The sequence below is a fragment of the Aethalodelphis obliquidens genome, unplaced genomic scaffold (assembly GCF_003676395.1).
Source record: "Aethalodelphis obliquidens isolate GAN/ISIS:26980383/991018 unplaced genomic scaffold, ASM367639v1 scaffold38, whole genome shotgun sequence".
Classification (NCBI taxonomy): domain Eukaryota; kingdom Metazoa; phylum Chordata; class Mammalia; order Artiodactyla; family Delphinidae; genus Aethalodelphis; species Aethalodelphis obliquidens.
The window spans coordinates 18,176,458-18,195,101 of record NW_020837982.1 but is presented as its reverse complement, the minus strand read 5'-3'; the positions used below and the strand labels follow the sequence as shown (position 1 = coordinate 18,195,101).

The 18,644-nt window shown below is 60.0% G+C and overlaps 2 protein-coding genes across 11 annotated transcripts in view; one reads left to right on the top strand and one right to left on the bottom strand.

Annotated features, from left to right (window-relative positions):
• The first annotated feature begins 83 nt into the window (after positions 1–83).
• SMCR8 (SMCR8-C9orf72 complex subunit) lies at positions 84–9,024 on the top strand. Of its 3 annotated transcripts, XR_003438082.1 has the most exons (3): positions 84–3,012; positions 4,428–6,936; positions 7,530–7,630. XR_003438082.1 is itself a non-coding variant. In XM_027131233.1 (2 exons), exons 1-2 carry the CDS (start codon positions 653–655, stop codon positions 7,981–7,983), a joined length of 2,814 nt encoding a protein of 937 aa, XP_026987034.1. In that variant the 5' UTR covers positions 84–652; the 3' UTR covers positions 7,984–9,024. The 3 variants fall into 3 exon arrangements, 2 of the variants coding, with proteins under 2 accessions (XP_026987034.1, XP_026987035.1); XM_027131233.1 differs by lacking the exon at positions 4,428–6,936 and having other exon boundaries at positions 7,530–9,024; XM_027131234.1 differs by having other exon boundaries at positions 4,428–7,641.
• A 2,700-nt stretch (positions 9,025–11,724) lies between these two features.
• The window catches only part of SHMT1 (serine hydroxymethyltransferase 1), a 60,182-nt gene continuing 53,262 nt past the window's right edge, over positions 11,725–18,644 (bottom strand). For 6 of the 8 annotated variants that reach the window (XM_027131221.1, XM_027131226.1, XM_027131224.1 and 3 more), the window contains 7 exons: positions 18,019–18,100; positions 17,418–17,630; positions 15,718–15,834; positions 14,428–14,550; positions 13,445–13,561; positions 12,905–13,015; positions 11,725–12,700 (listed from right to left, as the gene is read on the bottom strand). In XM_027131221.1, coding sequence (XP_026987022.1) covers positions 12,528–12,700; positions 12,905–13,015; positions 13,445–13,561; positions 14,428–14,550; positions 15,718–15,834; positions 17,418–17,630; positions 18,019–18,100 — 936 coding nt within the window. In that variant the 3' untranslated portion in view covers positions 11,725–12,527. Of the gene's footprint in view, positions 13,016–13,444; positions 13,562–14,427; positions 14,551–15,717; positions 15,835–17,417; positions 17,631–18,018; positions 18,101–18,644 lie in introns of all 8 variants that reach the window. The other 2 variants (XM_027131228.1, XM_027131229.1) reach the window with 2 other exon arrangements.

Here is an 18,644-nt window from a genome sequence, read left to right as displayed (position 1 = left end):
GCGTGAGGGGCACAGCCCCGCGAACTACAACTCCCACGCTGCACGGCGCGGCCACCTCACTCCCCTCCCTTCCCGCTCAGCTCTCGGGAGACGCCGCTCTCCGGATCGGAAGTTGACGCGAACGCTTCCGGGTCTCGCGGCACGATGTCTCGAGTCATGTGATACCAAGATGGCGGCGCCGCGGTAGCAGTCTCTGGGTTGTGGCGTCCGGGGAGTCGCGACGGTTTCTGCCCTCGGGCCGTGGGGGCTGCTACGCCTGGATGGTCCGTGCGGCGGCCCGTACCCCCGCACTGGGCACCTGTTCAGGGCTGAGGCTGTTGCCGTGGTGGTGGGTTCTGGGGAGTGCCGGTGACCTCTCTGCGGGTGCCCTGCGCCGGCTGTGGTCGCCCGAAGAGTAGAAGGGCAGCCGGCCTCCCGGTCTTCCCGACTCGCGGAGTTCCTCAAGCCTCCGAGAGCTCTGGAGGAGCCACAGCTCTGAGGGGCTGCGGGAGTTCGAGCCCGCGGGTATGTGATCGGCTGCCTCGTACCCCTGAGGGCGCAAAGAAGCCCGTAAGAACTTTGCTTCCTCCTCCAGAGGCCTGGCTCCCTCGCTTTGGCTACCCCCGCATTCATTCCCACTTCCTCTCAATGTACTCACCATATATCTGGAAATATGATCAGCGCCCCTGACGTGGTGGCCTTCACCAAAGAGGACGAATACGAGGAGGAACCTTACAATGAGCCGGCCCTGCCCGAGGAGTACTCGGTGCCGCTCTTCCCCTTCGCCAGCCAAGGAGCCAGTCCATGGTCCAAACTGTCCGGGGCCAAGTTCTCTCGGGACTTCATCCTTATTTCCGAGTTCTCTGAGCAGGTGGGACCCCAGCCCTTACTGACCATCCCCAATGACACCAAAGTTTTCGGTACTTTTGATCTCAATTACTTCTCTTTGCGGATCATGTCTGTGGATTACCAGGCCTCCTTCGTGGGCCATCCCCCTGGTTCTGCCTACCCCAAGCTGAACTTCGTGGAGGATTCCAAGGTCGTGCTGGGAGACTCCAAGGAGGGGGCCTTTGCCTACGTGCACCACCTCACCCTGTACGACCTGGAGGCCCGTGGCTTCGTGAGGCCCTTTTGTATGGCTTATATCTCAGCAGACCAGCACAAAATCATGCAGCAGTTCCAGGAGCTCTCAGCTGAATTTTCCAAAGCTTCAGAGTGCTTGAAAACAGGCAACAGGAAGGCATTTGCTGGGGAACTTGAAAAAAAACTGAAAGACCTGGATTACACCAGGACAGTGCTGCACACCGAGACAGAGATCCAGAAGAAAGCCAACGACAAAGGTTTTTACTCATCTCAGGCCATCGAGAAGGCCAATGAGCTGGCCAGTGTGGAGAAGTCCATCATTGAACATCAAGACCTGCTGAGGCAGATCCGCTCGTACCCTCATCGGAAGTTGAGGGGGTCCGATTTGTGTCCTGGGGAGATGGCGCACACCCAGGATCCGCCCAGCCAGGCAGCCACTACCTCTGACCCCGAAGAGTCTGCTGACAGAGACCATTACACTTGCAGACCCACCTACACCCCAAAACTCATCAAAGCAAAGTCCACCAAGTGTTTTGACAAGAAGCTGAAGACCTTGGAAGAGCTCTGCGACACCGAGTACTTCACCCAGACCCTGGCCCAGCTCAGCCACATTGAGCACATTTTCAGAGGAGACCTGTGCTACCTCCTGACCAGTCAGATCGACAGAGCACTCCTGAAGCAACAGCATATCACAAACTTCCTCTTTGAAGACTTGGTAGAGGTCGATGACAGGGGGGAAGAGAAACAGGAGAGTGCACCCCCTAAGCCCAGTCACGACAGGCCGCCTTCCAGGTCTGTAGAAGAATGTCCAGTTCCTCAAGTGTTAATTAGCGTGGGCTCCTACAAGTCCAGTGTGGAGTCCGTGCTAATCAAGATGGAGCAGGAACTTGGGGAGGAGGGGTCCAGGGAAGTGGAGGTGACAGAGTCAAGCAGTTTTGACCCCCAGGAAAACTTGGACTACTTGGATATGGACATGAAAGGAAGCATCAGCAGTGGAGAGAGCATTGAGGTTCTTGGCACGGAGAAGTCCACCTCTGTGCTGTCTAAGTCTGACAGCCAGGCCAGCCTCACGGTGCCCTTGAGCCCCCAGGTGGTCCGGAGCAAGGCTGTCAGCCACAGGACGATCAGCGGGGACAGTATTGAAGTCCTCAGCACCTGCCCCTCTGAGGCCCTCATCCCCGACGACTTCAAGGCCAGTTACCCAAGTGCCATTAATGAAGAAGAGTCCTACGCAGATGACGGTGGGGGAGCCATCCACTTCCAGGCAGGCCTCAGCCCGCCGGAGCTGGGGGAGGCCGAGGAGGGCGGCTCGGGGGTCACCCCGTCACAGACAGACTCCTGCTGCATTGGGAGGGAGGGTGGCACTCTGCGGGTGCCGCTCTCCACCCCAGGCCACACGCTCTCTGACGAGGACGGGGTCGTGAGTGTCCCCCCGCAGCGCTACCGGCAGAAGGACCAGGAGTTCCACATAGACTTCTCGGTGGAAAATGCCAATGCCTCTTCCCGAGACAGCGGTTCCGAAGGCTTCCCTGCTTATGAGCTGGACCCGAGCCACCTTCTGATCAGCCGGGACGGCAGTAAGACCAGCCTGGATGACCGCTCCGACGCCACCAGCTACGGGAGCAGCGTCATCTCCTCCAGCTCCGACAGGACTCCCTCTTCTGTTCCTCCCACTGGCCCCTCTTCTGAGAGGCATAAGAAGAGGGCGGGCCAGAACGCCTTAAGATTCATCCGCCAGTACCCCTTTGCCCACCCAGCCATCTACTCCCTGCTCAGCGGGAGGACGCTCGTGATCCTCGGGGAGGAGGAGGCCGCAGTCAGGAAGCTTGTGACCGCGCTGTCCATCTTTGTCCCCAGCTATAGCCTCCACGCCAAGCCCGTGAAGCACTGGGTGTCCTCTCCTTTGCACATCACGGATTTTCAGAAGTGGAAGCTTATTGGTCTGCAGAGGTAATTGGTCACAGGTGGTGGGGATGGGCCCTGGCTGGTCAGAGATGAGGCTTCAGGTGGCCGTCCCTCTGGGTGAGGTTCACGAGTCGGTGTGGTGGGCCCAGAACCAGGAGGCCTGGCTTCCAGATTGGCCCCAGCACCAACTCGCTGTGTCGCTTTTGGCAAATCCTCTCCCTTTTCTGACCTGTTGCCTTGTCTGTCACATGAGGGGTTGCAGTTCCTAAGTGGTTCCCAACCTGGTCTGCACCCTGCTGTGTCAGAATGGTTTGGGAGGATTTTCTAGAATGCCGCAGGGTTGCGCTTGGGTTGGCCTGGGGTACGACGTGGAGTTCGCCCGGTGTGCAGCGAGGTTTGGGAACGACTGGACCGCTGGGTCTCAGGTCCCTGCTGAGTCTCTAACTCACGCCATGGGGTAAATGACTGAGGCGGGGTCTGCCTCTGAGGAGGGCAGGGGTGCTGGCAGAGGCAGCCGCCCCGGCTCTCCTTCCCCTGTCCCCTCTGCCCCAGGAGCCCATCCCCTCCCCCCGCCCCCTGGAAGCTTTCTCCTTTTTCCCCACGTCACCGGCTTGTGCTGTAGCAGGTTCTTTTGGGTTTTTCCACGTTCTGCTTGTCTGGCTCGGGGGACTTCTGCCCTGGCGTGCGCACTGGGCTCACTTCTCTCCCCGCACCTGCCTTTGCTCACCTGAGACTCATGCGCGTCGAGCTGGGTGATGGTAGGAGTCTACTCTCTGGACTACGGAGAGGGCAGGAGGCCTTTCCTCCCTGTGGCAGTCAGCGCCTTTATGCGGCTCCCTGGCATCCGTGAGGTCACCGTCCCAAGCCGCCTCGTGTTCGCCCTGCTCACGGCCACCTGACTCACTCGATCCCTGGCCGCCCCGCGGGGGCATGGTGGTGGGATTCAAGCCCGGGGCGCTTCCACGTCCACTTCACTCTCGGGCCGTGCTGGCGGGGCTGGGGTACGAGCTGGAGGGGCCCTGCTCTGGGAGAATTCGTGCTCCGGAGGCCAGAGCCCGGCGGCACAGGGAGCAGAGAGCTCTGACGGGGGCACCTCACATGGGAGGCGTGGGACGGGTGCCCGGAGGAGGTCTGGGGTCTCTGGCTTGAGTGGCAGGGAGGCTGGGGTCGCAGTGGGGGAATAGTGAGGACGGGCCTGCCAAACAGGGGCAAGCCCAGCCCGTGGGCATCGTGGGAGTGTGGACGCAGGGCCGAGGCTCAGCGGGTGCCCGGGCCCCCGCGCCCCTGCCGGCGCCAAGTTTGAGCAGGGGTCGGGGTGGGGGCAGGCCTTTAAGGGACTGTGTTTGGCTGCTGTTCTCGGTGGGATGACGGGCGGGCGGCCCCTACACACACACCTTCCCTTCTCCAACTCTCTCCTCTCACCCCAACCCCTGACCTTTGATTTTTTTTTGCCTCAAAAGGTGGAGAATCTAAAACACACGTCAGTTTATCGACATCACCTGGCTTATCCAGGACCAGGTTCGGGATGGCCTTGCCCTTTCCAGAGGCTTCTCCTGAGCTTCCTTCCTTAGAACGCGGTGGCAGGCAAATGAGGTGCATCCTTCACGTCAGTTCCACTCTCCTGGGCACCCAACTGCAGTGCTGTGTTGAGAAGGATTCTGCGGCCCGGCGTGGCTGCACTGGGGAGCCAGCTGTGATCAGTCACGATGTCTCTGGGATGCAGGCGGGGGTAGCGGCAGGTGGCAGCGTCCCTGGAAGGGGGCTGTGAGCTGCTCCTCCGCAGTGGGCACCTGGGCAGCGCCTTCCTCCCTCCTGGGAAAATAGTAGTCATTTGCCAGATACTTACTGAGAGCCATTACAGGCCAGCCGCTGTGCCTGGAGCCAGGATACAGGTGCGTCAGCAGGGGGGCGTCGCGTGACAGGGCTGCCCTCGCTCCCGTCCCAGCGTCACCACCCCGTGGGCTGGCGCTCCCCCAGGCTGTTTCCATTTGCACGAGGAAGACCTGCCTGGTGCTGGCAAGTGTCGGGGACCTATCGTGTCTGACCTGCGCCTGCTCTGTGCAGGCGCTGCTCTGACGTCCTGGGGGGCAGTGGAGGGGGGCGCCGATCGCCGTGTGGAAGGCAGGCCAGGTGGCCGGGGTGGAGCCGGGCCCTCGCCTCCAGACTTGGAGCCGTGGAGGGTCCCTCCAGGAAAGCGGGAGGCCCGTCAGCAGTGACAGCTGAGACCTTTCTAGGGAATGTCTGGTGACTCGTCCCACGAAGCCCTCCCTCCCACACCCCTGAGCGCACATAGGTGCTGGGAATCGGGAGATCTGCCCCCGGAGGGCCCTGCTCCGGCGGGCACCACGGTCGACGGGTCAGGGACCTTGCCCCCCAGGGCACGTGTCACTGGAGGGTCGGCCGAGGGGCCAGGAGGAGAGAGGGGACTGGATTCGCTGCGGCTCACCCGAAGGCATCCCGGGCGGTGAGCAGCGGACCCGGTGGGGCGGCGCCATGAGGGGACGAGCCGTGGCCCCAGCTGTCGGGCGTGGAGGCTCCTGCCGCTACCCTGCGGAGCAGGGAAGGGCTGCCCCCGGGATGCACGCAGAGCCCCGGCCCCGGGGGTGCCCAGAGCTGCAGGTGGCTAGTGAGACGGCCCCGCAGTCAGATCCAGCACTGAGACGGAGAGGCAGGTGGAGGCCCACCTGAGGGTCAGCATTTAAGGGTGCGAGCAGAGGGGTGCCTTTGTGTGTCTACGGGGCTCGGTCCCGGGTGCTGGATCAGTCTGGGATCCGAGAGCTGTGGCCTAGGACAGTCCCTTCCCCCTGCCCGGGCACTTGGACTGTGTGTAGGACTGTTCCTCAGGACTCTTACCCCAGAACCACCAGTGGCATTGGCTCTGGATTTTTCTTTTTCCACTGAAGTAGGCCCTCTGCCTGGAAATGCTTGTCAGTCAGATCAGACATTTGTGGGTGTAAGAGACGGATAAACAATCAGGTTGGTTTCCCACGATTATAAATCAAACCCAGCAATAATCGGGTTGCTTACTAAGCAGCAGTGAGAAGGCCTGGACTGTTTGGAAGACAGCTCCGTTCTGCGCGGGGAGGTGCTGGTGTTGCGTCAGAGGCCTTGGGTTGAATCCCGGCTCAGCTGCCTTCTACATGGGTGACCTAGGACAAGCCACAGTCCCTCTGCGGGCCCAGTGTCCTCATCTGTGCAGAGTCCCCCCGCCACCCCAGCTTCAGATGGGCCGTAATGAAGTTCAAGACGGGGGTGGGCGGGGTGCTGCCCGAGGGACAGAGGCCCAGCCGCACCTCCTCCCGTGTCATCTGGCCTCCGGAGGAGCTTTGAGGGGAGCCAATGAAGGAAGAGTTTGGAGGCGCAAAAGAGGTGGTGCCGCCGTGGGCGGGAGTAGGCTGGGGCGCCAGAGCCTGGGGAGAGGCTGGCCTGAGGTGGGTCGCAGCCAAGTGTAGGGCAGGAAGATGAGGTGAGGCACTTAGCTCGTGGCCCAGCCCCCTGGGGGGGAGGTAAGGGTCACCCAGGAGCGGGCGGGGAGCCGCCGGCAAGTCTGACTCCTCGTGGCCTGTGGTGGGGGGCCCGGCCCCGCTTGCCCCTGCGCCTGCCGTGCTCTGCAGTCCCCAGAGCCCACCTCTCTTAGGACTCCGAGGCCCCTCCTCCAGTGCCTTCCCAGCCCGCGGCCGCTGCTGTGGACACGGAGGCCATGCCTCCCCTCGCTGGGCCGGCTCGTGCGCGTGTCCTTTCTTCCCGGCCAGGCCAGGCCTCAGGTCACTGCCTGGAATACGCTAGGCGCACGATAAACGACTGTCAACTCTACAGGAAGAGAACACCCATGAGGGGAAAGTATGATGAGGTGACCTCAGTCCCAAGAGACCGTCAGTCCTTTTACAACTACTTCACAAGCCCCAGCTTCCAGAGGAGCGTCAGTGTGTGAAGCGGCTGGTCAGCCAGCCGTTTGCTGGGCTCTGCAGGGTAATCCCAGCTCCTCTGGGAGACCTGGTCTAGACGGGGTGGTCGGGCCGCTTACTGAGGCCGACACTCCGGCCTCCTTCCCTCGCTGAGTGAACCCGGCCTGCCTGCCTCTGATGTGCCGGGCACGGCATGGGGTGTGGTCCTGGGTCTGCAGGAGCTCCTGGCCCCACACCGGTCAGTGCCAGGCCGGTGGCGAGGGCCAGACGCTGTCCTGAGCGCCACAGCCTGTGCCTCCGCTGTGACGCCAGAGGCAGGACCATCGTCCTTGCCTCACAGACGAGGCTCGGAAGTTAAGGACCTCGCCCCGGGTCACAGAGCAAGAACGAGAGGAGCGAACAGGTCCGGGAGGGGCCCCACGGAAAGCCTGGGGAGGGACAGCTGGGGCGTCAGGGGCAGCAGGAAGCAGGTCGTCAGGGCCTCGTGGGCCACACTAGGCACTTGACCTTGGTTGTGAGGGGGTGAGGAGCCTTGAAGGTCGTGGTGGCCAGACCTGCCTTCCAGAGTGTGCCGGCGAGTGGGGCTGGGTGGGGGCTGGCCTCACGGCAGGGGCCCACCCCAGCTTCTGCCTCCTGACCTTGGCCTGTGTGTTTCAGGGTGGCGTCCCCCGCCAGTGCCGGCACTCTCCACGCCCTGAGCCGCTACAGCCGCTACACGAGCATCCTGGACCTGGACCGGAAGACCCTGCGCTGCCCCCTCTACAGAGGCACCCTGGTGCCCCGGCTGGCGGACCACCGCACACATATCAAGCGGGGCAGCACCTACTCCCTGCACGTGCAGAGTGTGCTCACGCAGCTCTGCGCCAAGGCCTTCCTCTATGCCTTCTGCCGCCACCTGCACCTGCCTGCCCGCGGCACGGAAGCTGAGGGGTTGGCCGCCAGCCGCCAGGCCAGCTTCTTGCAGCTGAACCTGGGGCTGGTGAACGAAGACGTCAAGGTGGTCCAGTACCTGGCAGAGCTGCTGAAGCTACACTACACGCGGGAGCCTTCCGCAGCCGGCCAACCCGTGCTCAGGTTCGACTACGTCCCCAGTTTCCTATACAAGATCTGAGGTCAGGCCCGGCCACTGTGACCAAGACCTGTGACTCGGTACGGGGAGGGCGTTGGCATGACCGGGGGTCTTCTGAGCTGTTTAGACTTCTGGTGTCGTTGGCGGGAAGGAAACCGAGGTGGCAGCCGTGGTTCCCAGGTGGCTCTGGGCAAGGACGGTGGGGGCACTGGCGCCCTGGTGGCATCTGGAAGGACGGTAACAGCTCGCGGCCCCTTGGAGAGTGGCCTGGGGTCGGGACTGGGGGCCAGGGCAGAAGAAAGCTTCGGCACTGTGATGAGGGACAGGGAGGCGGAGCCTGCAGGGAGGACCACGCCGGCCCTCTTGCACAGCAACATCAAGGGGAGCAGCCGTTAACTGGATTATTTGGTCGAAAGCAGGACAATGGAACGTCCATTGCCTAGTGCAGACCCCCAGCCGGACCTTTCACGTGCCCTCGTGGAGCCGCCCTCCCAGGGGAGGCCCCTGGATGCTCCCTGCCCTGTCCTCACGTCCTCGCCAGGCACGGAGGGGCCTGCCGCTGGGCTCCCAGGCTCAGCGGAGTGACCAGTCACTGGCCCCTGGTCATCAGAACCGCTGTCGTGGGGGCCTGGGCACAGGCTTCCTGCTGTGTGGGCGAGGAGCCACCAGCTGTCCTGGGGGTGCCGACACTGTCCTCTCGGGGAGGGTCTGCAGGTGGGCTGGCGCTCGCCCGGCAGAGGTCACCGCAGACTGTCGCTACCACTTCACTACCTCACGGGGTGTCGCGGGCACGGGGCAGCCAGCGGGCTGGGATCTCCTCCGGGAAGGCCGTGCTGGCCTGGAGCACACGCACTCACAGCAGCTCGTTCCGCCCCAGCTGAGTCCCAGCCCCACTTCCTGTTTACCCACCAGGACCCTCCTGACACAGTTACCACTGGTGTGTGTAGGTGGATGGTTTTTTGCAACCTTGAAAATGTCATACTTTTCTTCTTTAAGTTGTTTACCCCTAAGCAGGGAGAACTCTTGGTATTACTGCTTTTTAATTTTTTTCCCCAAGTTGTGGTAAAACGCACCTGAACCAGCCATAGTGGTTGCTCCTGAGCATGCGTGCGTGTCTGCCAGGGCCGTGTTCTGTGTCGTCAGAGTCCTGCTGTTGAGACCTGGTCCGCCACCAGCTTTGCAGCACACCACAGCGGTCAGGACCCCCGGTGACCAAGGAGGCTTCGTATCATCTCTTTCCCGTGGCCCTCCCTGCCCAGGCTTCTGGTCAGGGTCCCCATTCCTGCCAGAGTGTGATTCTGCTCCGGAGGCCGTGACCAAGGCCCACTGTGACAGGGCTGCCACCGCATCTTCTCGGGTCCTCGCACCTGTGCTGTCACCTGTGTCCCTCAGAGAGGCGTCTCCAGGGACCACATGGCAGCTTCCGAACGTGCAGTGTGGGTGCTGGTGAGAAGGCTGCCCTCCTGTTACCATCGCCCCCCTTGTGTTCAGATGCTGCTTTGTTTTCTAGGTAGGTGGCTAATTGCATCTACTTGGGCCTCCTGGGACACGAGCTTGTGACACCTTATCTCCGAGGGAAGAGCAGTCCATGGGGCCCAAATGACCAGATGGGAAGCGATCATGGGCCTACCCCTGTTTCGTTCCCGGGCCACCAACATGGCCTCTGTGGTTCACACCTCACACCTGGGAAGCCAGAAAGGGCAGCAGGTCAGTCACACTGGCCTAGAAGCGAAAGTCCACTCTGGAGGGTGTTTGTGCAGAAGCTCCGCCTCGGGCGAGCCCTGCCGGTGCGAGAAGGCCCGGCCATGGGGCGGCTGCAGAGAGGGCACCCAGAGCCCCTCTCCTGAGCTGTTTCTTCATTGAGGAGTAGAGCTGTATTCGCTGACTAGTGGCTGAACTCCAGCATTTAAATTTTGGTTAAAATCCAGCTTTGCAGCGTGGCAGTTTCACAGAATGCTTGATGCCAAGTATGTTTCTCTTCAAAGGGAGCTCAAAGGGGAACCAGGCCCTCCCGGCCCCGCCACGCTGGGGACTGGAACCTGCCAGGAGTCTCAGATGCACCTGAGTCTGAGTGGTGGGGGCCTGTGCAACGAACTCATCTCGTCGGGAATCTTAAGAGGTTTTCCCTGGTAATAGGTCAGCAAGCGTCCAAATGCTGAGAAACGCTTCAAAAATCAGAGGGTGTCAGTGCCCTTAGTACTTTTTCAATTCTAAGTATTGCCTCGAAGGCCCAGGCACCAAAACCTTGAGGTTTGTTTCAACTTCACTTCCAGTCCATTACCAGCCCCCCAACCCTGCCTTTTTTCTTTTTCCAGTACACGGGCCTCTCACTGTTGTGGTGTCTCCCGTTGCGGAGCACAGGCTCCGGACACGCAGGCTCAGCGGCCATGGCTCACGGGCCCAGCCGCTCCACGGCACGTGGGATCTTCCCGGACCGGGGCACGAACCCGCGTCCCCTGCATCAGCAGGTGGACTCTCAACCACTGCGCCACCAGGGAAGCCCCCACCCTGCCTTTTTAAAGCAGTCCAGGTTAAGAAGAACCTGCACAGGCTGGCATTTATGCAGTAGTGATTTCCAGAAGCTTCACGGTAGACATCAGCTGAATCCTTTTCTAGCACCTGTGGCCCTGGGGACCCTACTCCTTTAGTAGAATCTGGAAATGGGCTGTGATAGCCCAGCTGCCATTTCCTATCTAGCTCTGAATTTCTTGCTTCAGATCAGTTACTGTGTGCAAAGTATCATAGACTTCATCCCCAAACAAGTAACAAGTCCCATGTCAAAATCCCAGGATGGCCGATAGATTCTCCCCAGAGTGCCAGGGCTGCTGCAGCTCGTGACACATCCCTGGAGGCCCAGCGGCCTGGAAGATCTCGCACGCAGCTCGCCACCCACTCCACCACTGCTGGGCGCGTGCCCCCCCCCTTCCCAGCCTGATGGCGCCTGGCCGGTCAGCTTCTCCACATGGCCCACGTCATCTTTGCATAGGCAGGAGCCCTCCTGGGCTGGTGCGGTCCATCAGTCCATGTGGACAGCCTTCGGAGGCACCAGCCCCCCAAGCCAGCATCAGCTCTTACCTCCCATCTCCCTAGAGGCTCAAGAAAGTGCCTTGGCTCATGCTTTGAAGCAAACCAGCTAGCTTTCTGGCTTTTTCCCAATATTGTGATAGAAACTGATACAACTGGAATTTTTGAGAGAGAGATGGTATTAACATTGCAAAAAGGAAAAGTATCAAATCTCTACTTCTGGCTGGAAGGAAAACCAGCCTAGCCTCAGCTAAGGCTGGAGCACACCCAGCTGTTCTGAGCCCGTCCTGCTTTGAGGTTTGGTTTCAGCTGCGGGGAGGAGGGAGCACTTGGCCATGAATCAAGTGCTGGTCTGGGGCCTAGCCTCCCAGGAGTGCTTGTGTGGTGGCCTTTGTCTCCTGCGGGGGGGGGGGGGGGGGGGGGGGGGGGAAGAGTCAAGCTCCTGGGTGTAAGGCTGTTTCCACAGCTGTGGAGGTGGCAGCCACCCTGCCTGCTGCGCTGGAGCCCCGGGGCGTCAACTGCAGCTGTGTTAAGGCCACGGTGAGAAGCATAGTGTGTGAGGACGTCGTATTTGTCGTTTTTTGAAAAGCTGTATTATTACTGCATGCTCCTCGTCGTGTGTGAGCGTGAGTCCCACCGGGTGAGCCGTGGTCACTGCGGCCAGGGCGAGAGCACGCTGCAGACGCCACACGCGTGCCTGCAGCTCCTGGTGTGGCTGCACCAGAGTTCAACCAGTCATGCCAAACCAATAGTAGGAGGTGTACTTTTTAAGAAATTAATTTATTTGAGTTGAGATATTTTTGAGATATAAAAATTGGTTGTATTTTTTAAAGCTCTAATTCTTGTAGACATTCTGTGGTTAAAAATTTGTGCTTATTATAAATGGTCATCTATGTTTTGCACTTGAGATTTGTGAAAAATAAAGTTTCTGTGGGAAGGTGACCTCTGGTTTCCTGATCACGGGAGGGAGGTGGTTGTCTGCTCAGCGGCTTGGGACCAGGTTTCCTGGCCTGCCTGCCCTGGGCTGGGGGAAGGGGATCACATCCCCCTCCTGCCCAGGTGCTGTAAGCGGCCCTCCCACGGAGCTGGGTGGCACCTGAATAGACCTGTCTAACTTGTGATTCTGATTGAAAGCACAGCAGAAGGGCCAGGATGCTCCCTCCTCTTTTGCGACGGTTATAACTGAGTCCTCCTTTGGTGCCCACGGGGGAGCAGATAGCAACGGGTAGCTCTTCCAAGCTCGAACTTCGGTGCTTCTGGCTGCCGCAGCAAGGCAGGGAAGCCCAGGGACTCTTAAGAGTGGAGTCTTCCCAGTAACCCTGCCCTCCACCCGTCTGGATAATTAAGGCTGAATGGCTAAATTGTATTTCATTTTTCCAGAACAACTATACGTAGCTGTGAGAAAGGTTCAGATTTAAACTCCTTAATAACTTGTCCCAGGATGACTAACACTGAGCCTTAAACAAATGTTGGTTTGTGAACAAGGTAAAAAAAGCAAAGTCCGAAATGGGGCCTGTGTGGGGCCTCCAGGGCGCTGGGTCCCTGGGCGGGCGGGCACTCCTCTAGAAGTCGGGCAGGCCGGGCAGAGGGAAGAGGGCGGCGAAGCTCTCCACCTCCGCCCTGAGTGCCGCCACAGCCCGCTGGTGATCCTCGGCCCCTGCCAGCTTCTCCGTGAACTCCTTCAGGGTAGCCTTCACCCCCACGGTGTCCTGGATCTGCAGGGTCAGCTCTATCCCTGCACCAGCGAGAGACGCCACTGCCCACGTGCCCCCGGCGGCCGGGCCCGACTGCTCTGCCGTCCACGCGCCCGCCACCCTCTCAGCCCACGCGGTCTGCTGGGCGATGCTGTGGCTCCCGGCCCTGCTCCAGCCTTGACGCAGAGCTGTCCTTCATCCCGACCGCACAGCCCCACGCGGCCAGTGTCCACGCCTCTCCTCACCTCTGTGAATAAAATGGGCAACTTTTTGGAAATCTTCTTCCAAGAGTCCTCGGGATGTCAGCGCCGGGGTCCCCAGGCGCAGTCCGCTGGGCCGCAGGGCGCTTTTGTCACCTTCAAGAGAAACAGGCTCTGTCCCTGGGCTGCACCCGTCTCCCCACTGACCGTCGGGCACTGGGAAGGGGCTCGTGGGCAAAAGGAATAGGCCCACGGACGCTGGCTCACACCTCGGCTGCGCTACTTGAAATATCAGGAGAGCCGCCTTTTGCGACGTGGTCCTTGCTCCTGACACCAGGGCAGCATCTGTCTGGGTTTCAGGGGCGTCGCCCACATCTTATTCACGACCCGCTGAGAAATGCAGCTGGTTTTCCAGAGGCCCCAGCCTCCCTCTCCCTCTCCGTCCCCAGCGGGGTCAGCGCCGTGTCAGAGGGGGCGGGCAGGGGAGCACGGCCTGGCCCCATCCAACGCTGCACATCTTGTCCCCAGAGCCAAGTCACCATCGGCTTTGAGAGGTGCAGACAGGAGAGGGTTGAGGACGCTCACCTGGGCAGGTGTTCTTGTTGCAGGCGATGGAACAGGCTTCCAGCACCTTCTCAGCCCGGCCGCCATCTGTGCCTTTGGAGCGGAGGTCCACGAGGATCAAGTGGTTGTCAGAACCACCTGGAAACCAGGTTAGACACATGAAAGCCAAACCCGTGCCGAGGCAAGGGATCTTCCTCTTCCAAAGAAACGGGGGTGTGTGACCCCCACCACGTGTCCTGCGGGGCTGTCATCACCTGCTGAAGACCATATACCCCAGGGCCTCAGAGTTTGAGAAGAAGCAGAGTAGGTTAAAAAGGGAACCTGAGGATGCAGAGGGGGCTGAGGGCAAACGACCAGCCCAGGCGGCCCGCTGCCACATCCCAACCTGTCAGGTGCCAGGGCAGCACCTGGAAGCCTGTTGGGGTGATGACGTCATCTGGGAATGTGCCCCTTCTCTCTAAGTCCACCCGCAAGGCTCCCTCTGAGGGGGCCTCAGAGTAGCGGGCAGTGGGCGATCTAGGTGACAGGGTGACGGGCACGTCAGGTGCAGACACTGCCAGCCGTTGTGTGCTTTAACCCCAATGCTGCGAGGATGATAGTATTTTCAAAGTGGTGCAGAAGAGATATGGAAGAACTTTCTGGAACGGCCCAAGGAATCTTCCAAGCACCTGATCTTCACTTTGAACTCTAGTTACTCCCTGGGTTAACTAGACCCCCATCGCTGACTTAGGCGATGACCGCGGCTTCAAAGACGCATGTGGCCTAAGCGGATGCACGGCTCTGGACCCACAGCCCCCTTGCTTGCCACGTGGCTTTAGGAACCTCAGACGCCCATTTGTAAAATAAGACCAGTGATTCCCAAAGCTATCTCGAGGTTTGAACGAGGTCGTGTATACAGAGCTGCGGGGATCCCGAGTCACCCCAAGGCTGTGGCCACCGTGCCCAGGCCACGACCCTACAGCCACACCCTGACAGGGCCGGGACGGGCTCGGTTCCCGTCGTACCTGTGACCACTTTGTAGCCCAGCGCCATCAAGGTCTCGGCCAGAGCCCTGCAGTTGGCCAGCACCTGGCGCTGGTAGAGTCTGAACTCCGGAGTCATGGCCTGCTTCAGAGCCACCGCCACTCCTGGCAGGAGATGAAGACAGACCGTGCGTCAAATAAACACCCATCTCCACTTGGGCTTCCCAGCTTCTCAGTGTCACCCAGGGCGGCAGGTTACATCTCCTCCCAAAATGATCCCTTTTAACCCTGCAATTACCCGGCTAAGCCTCAGACCTCTGTCTCTGAGCAAGTGCTTTTGAGGTGGCCTCTCTCCAGCATGAAGTCTCGGGCTAAGGAAATCACCAGGGGAGAGCTGTTCCCAGCAGGATGGATTTTATGTCCTTTTTAAGCTCGACGTGTGTAAACGGATCACTTAGCTGCGGATGCTTTGATGCCAAATTATGCACCTTTCAGAGCAGAGTCCAGATGAGAGGTACAGGCCTGATCTACCTGCACACCCAGACTCCTCTGGGACCTTGTTCGATCCCCAGGGCTGCTTAAAGGGGCACAGAGATGGAGGAGGATGCAAACCACGTGCCCACGTCCTGGCACAGGAGCCCCCAGTCCGTGTGTGGAGAACGGCCTGGAGAGGCTGGAGGGCTGGCATCCCCCCACTGGAGGGCGCTGAGCGGGTGGGTGTAAGGGGAGCGGCCCCTGCCCACTCTGGAGCCTAAAACTCCCCCTTCACTGCTCCCTCCACACCCCTTCTCGTATACACCGGTACTTCTCCTGACGGTCTCCCAATGGGGACAGGACACCTTTGTCCTGGCTCCCCCACCAACTGCTCTGCTCCAAAGACGGAGTAAAAGCTCTGAGGTCATCAGATTTTCTAAGGCTCAGGTACAACCAGAGAAGGAGTATGTCTATGACAGCTGCTGGGCCATCATGGAATAGGACCTAGGAGGTACCAGCGCGGCCCCAAAGTCAAGGCCGAGGGTCAGACACGGGGGTCGCTGTCCTCTCCCCTGGAGGCCAGGAGACCAGGGGAGGGCCACCCACCCGCTCCGTGCTCCTTCGGCTGTGCAGTCTTCCGTTGTCAGGTCCCCTCCCCGCGGTTTCTCAGGGGCTCAGGTGGGGCCTGCCCGACTCAGTGGAGTGGCCGTCACCTCTGTCCCTGCTGACATATGCACTGCTCCCCTTCCCTGCCTCGTCAGCACCTCTTAGACAGTGCACACGCTCTGGGGGACGGGCTATGGGGGAGCCGCCCAAGGCGTGTGGCCACGGGGCCTGGGCAAGGTGGGTCTGCATTACCAGCAATGGCGTGGTTGTGGGGGCCCCCCTGCAGGCCTGGGAACACAGCAGAGTTGATGAGTGACTCCAGGTTGTAGCGAGTCTCTCTGCCCGTCTTCGGGTCCACGCTGCGCACTCCTGGACAAAAGACAACACGGGACATGGGACAGGCGATCCCCTGTTTTCTCCCCACCTGGACACAGACCCGGCCCCACTCCTGGAGGCAATGCTGCAGGCCAGGGAGGGTGCTTGTTCCCAGGGGGGCTGGGTGGGGGAACCACCCTTCCTTTGACCCTTCAAAGGTCAAAGGAAGGGGCTTCCCTCGTGGTGCAGTGGTTAAGAATCTGCCTGCCAGTGCAGGGGACACGGGTTCGAGCCCTGGTCCGGGAAGATCCCACATGCCACGGAGCAACTAAGCTCATGTGCCACAACTACTTAGCCTGCACTCTGAAGCCTGCAAGCCACAACTACTGAGCCCACGTGCCTAGAGCCCGTACTTGGCAGCAATGAGAAGCCCGTGCACCGTAACTAGAGAAAACCCGCGTGCAGCAACAAAGACCCAATGCAGCCAAAAAAAAAAAAAAAGTGAAAGGAAAGATGAAAATGTCCCTCCACTGAGATAGTAACAAAGAATACACCTCGGGCATATTTCCTCAAAGAACTGTCCAAGAGAGCAGTCTTCCAAGATGACTCCTTTAGGGGAGACGTGACTCATTTGGCCAGAAACGGAGAAGCTTCCTTTCTGAGAAAAGTTAAGGACCAGTAATAAGAGCTGCCAGTGTCTCCATGGAGCTTCTTGTGAGCCAGGAACTGCTCTGAGCAGTTTCCCTAAATTCATTCATTCGATCCTCACAACAGCAGTCCCCAGGGACAGGTACTATTATTATGATCCCTACTCTGGAGGTGAGGAACTGAGGCACTGAGGCACAGAGAGGCTGCACAACTAGCCAAAGATCACACAGCACATCCATGGCAGAGCCAGGACTTGCTCCGCCTGGAGGGTCAATCAAATATCACCAACATACAGTGGGGAAAACAAACGTCTCCCCAGCAGGTGGGAAAGGCCGCCTGCCTCAGAAACCTGAACACAACTGAGGAGGGGCCTCTGAGGGGCACAGAGGCAGCAGGGCCCTGAGAAGCCCAGTGGGCACATGGTGTATCCAGTCCTGGCCAGCGGCTGGGCAAGGGGGTCCCGCAGGGGGTAAAAAGAGATGCGGTCACCAGAGGGGGGTTCTCTCTGCTGACGTGAGGTTAGTGCACCGGGACTGGAGACTATGAGACCCTAATCCTGCTTCTCAGGAATGGGACTCCCAAATAAGGGGACACATGCACGTAGGCTCCATCATGGGGAGGAAAAATTCCTCACTCAAACGACAAACTCCTACCATGGTTTACACATCAGTGTCTTATGGTTTGATTATTGAGTCTTTCTCTGGGAGAAACATGCTACAGTAAGTTCACCAAAATAACGCTGCACCGCGAGGTCTCTGAGAGCCCCGCCAGCCACGCACACCCTCCTGTCACCCCAACATCTTCCACTCAACAGGATAAGTTGAGCCACAGGACGCTGGCCCCCAGGACACCCTTCCCCTTCCCCCGGACCTGGACAGCTGTGCTCAGGGCTTCCTGCTCCTTACAGCATCTGGGTCAGTCTTCCTGGCTCCCTAAACCGACTGTGGGCCCCAAGAAGAAAGGCAGCCCTGGCCCCGCCAGGAGCGCACCCTTCCTGTAGAAGATCATGCCGGCGCGGCAGCCCCGCAGAGTCTTGTGGGTGGTGGTGGACACCACGTGGCAGTGCTTGAAGGGGGAGGGCACCACGCCGGCCGCCACCAGCCCACTGATGTGTGCCATGTCGGCCATGAGATACGCCCCGTTGTCGTCAGCGATCTCACGCAGCCGGGCGTAGTCCAGGTTCCGGGAGTAGCAGCTGGTCCCTGAGATGGCAAGGGTGACACTGAGTCAGCTCGAGAGCAGAGCCGCCTCGGTTGGGCACGATGTCTGAAAGCCGGCCTTGCCCCCTCTAAGGCCTGAGGATGGAAACGAGGGACGCCTGCAAATCCCGCCTGTGCCAAAGGCGACCCCCTGCTCTCTGCCCCTGTGTTGCGTGGCTGGGGTGGCCCCTGGCCATTAGCAGCCCAACTAGGCAGGGGCCAACATGTCCAGATGCTTCTGGGGAACAGTGCAGGACTAATGGTCCTGACAGAAAAGGAAACAGACCCAAGCAGCTCAGCTGCGCGGCAGAAACCAGCAGGGAATGAGGACAGGGTGGGAACAGCACACAAGCTTGTTTGTGAGAGGCTGGGGCCCCGCCGGGCTCCTCACCTGCGATGATGAGCTTCGGGTGGAAGAGGCGGGCATTCTCCTCCAGCTGGTCGTAGTTGATGTAGCCGGTGTCAGGGTTCACCTGTGGACAGCACGGAGACGGGGGCTTGGGCCACTTCTTCCTGCCTGGCTGTCGAGGGTAAGAGGACTCCCTCCACCTGCCCAGAGCTCTTTGCTGCCCTCGCTGCCAACCAGGACTTGTGGGCGAGACGGGGCACAAGTGCTTAGGCAACGAGGCATCATGGCTCTCGGACAGGATGCCCTGGGGGTCCTGGGCGAAGAACGAGCCCTGCTCCTGACTCACCGCAGAAGGAACCAGAGGGACAAACATGCAGCACGTGTGCGGATGCGAAGGCCCTGCCGCCTCACCCCATGTCCGTCTAGTCCAGACACATGAGGCGAAAAGAAGAGAGAAAGGCTCGGGGGCCCAAAGGCCACCCAGGCCGACGCTACTCGGACACCTCGATTGTGCACCACGAAGGCCTGGGCACCAGAGGTGAGCCCCTTAGAACCAGTAACGGATCAGCAAGGCCCCCGGTTACAGGGTTGAAAAACAAAGGTCAATTATATTTGTGTATTTGTGTGTGTGTGTGTGTGTGTGTGTGTGTGTGTGTGTGTGTGTGTGT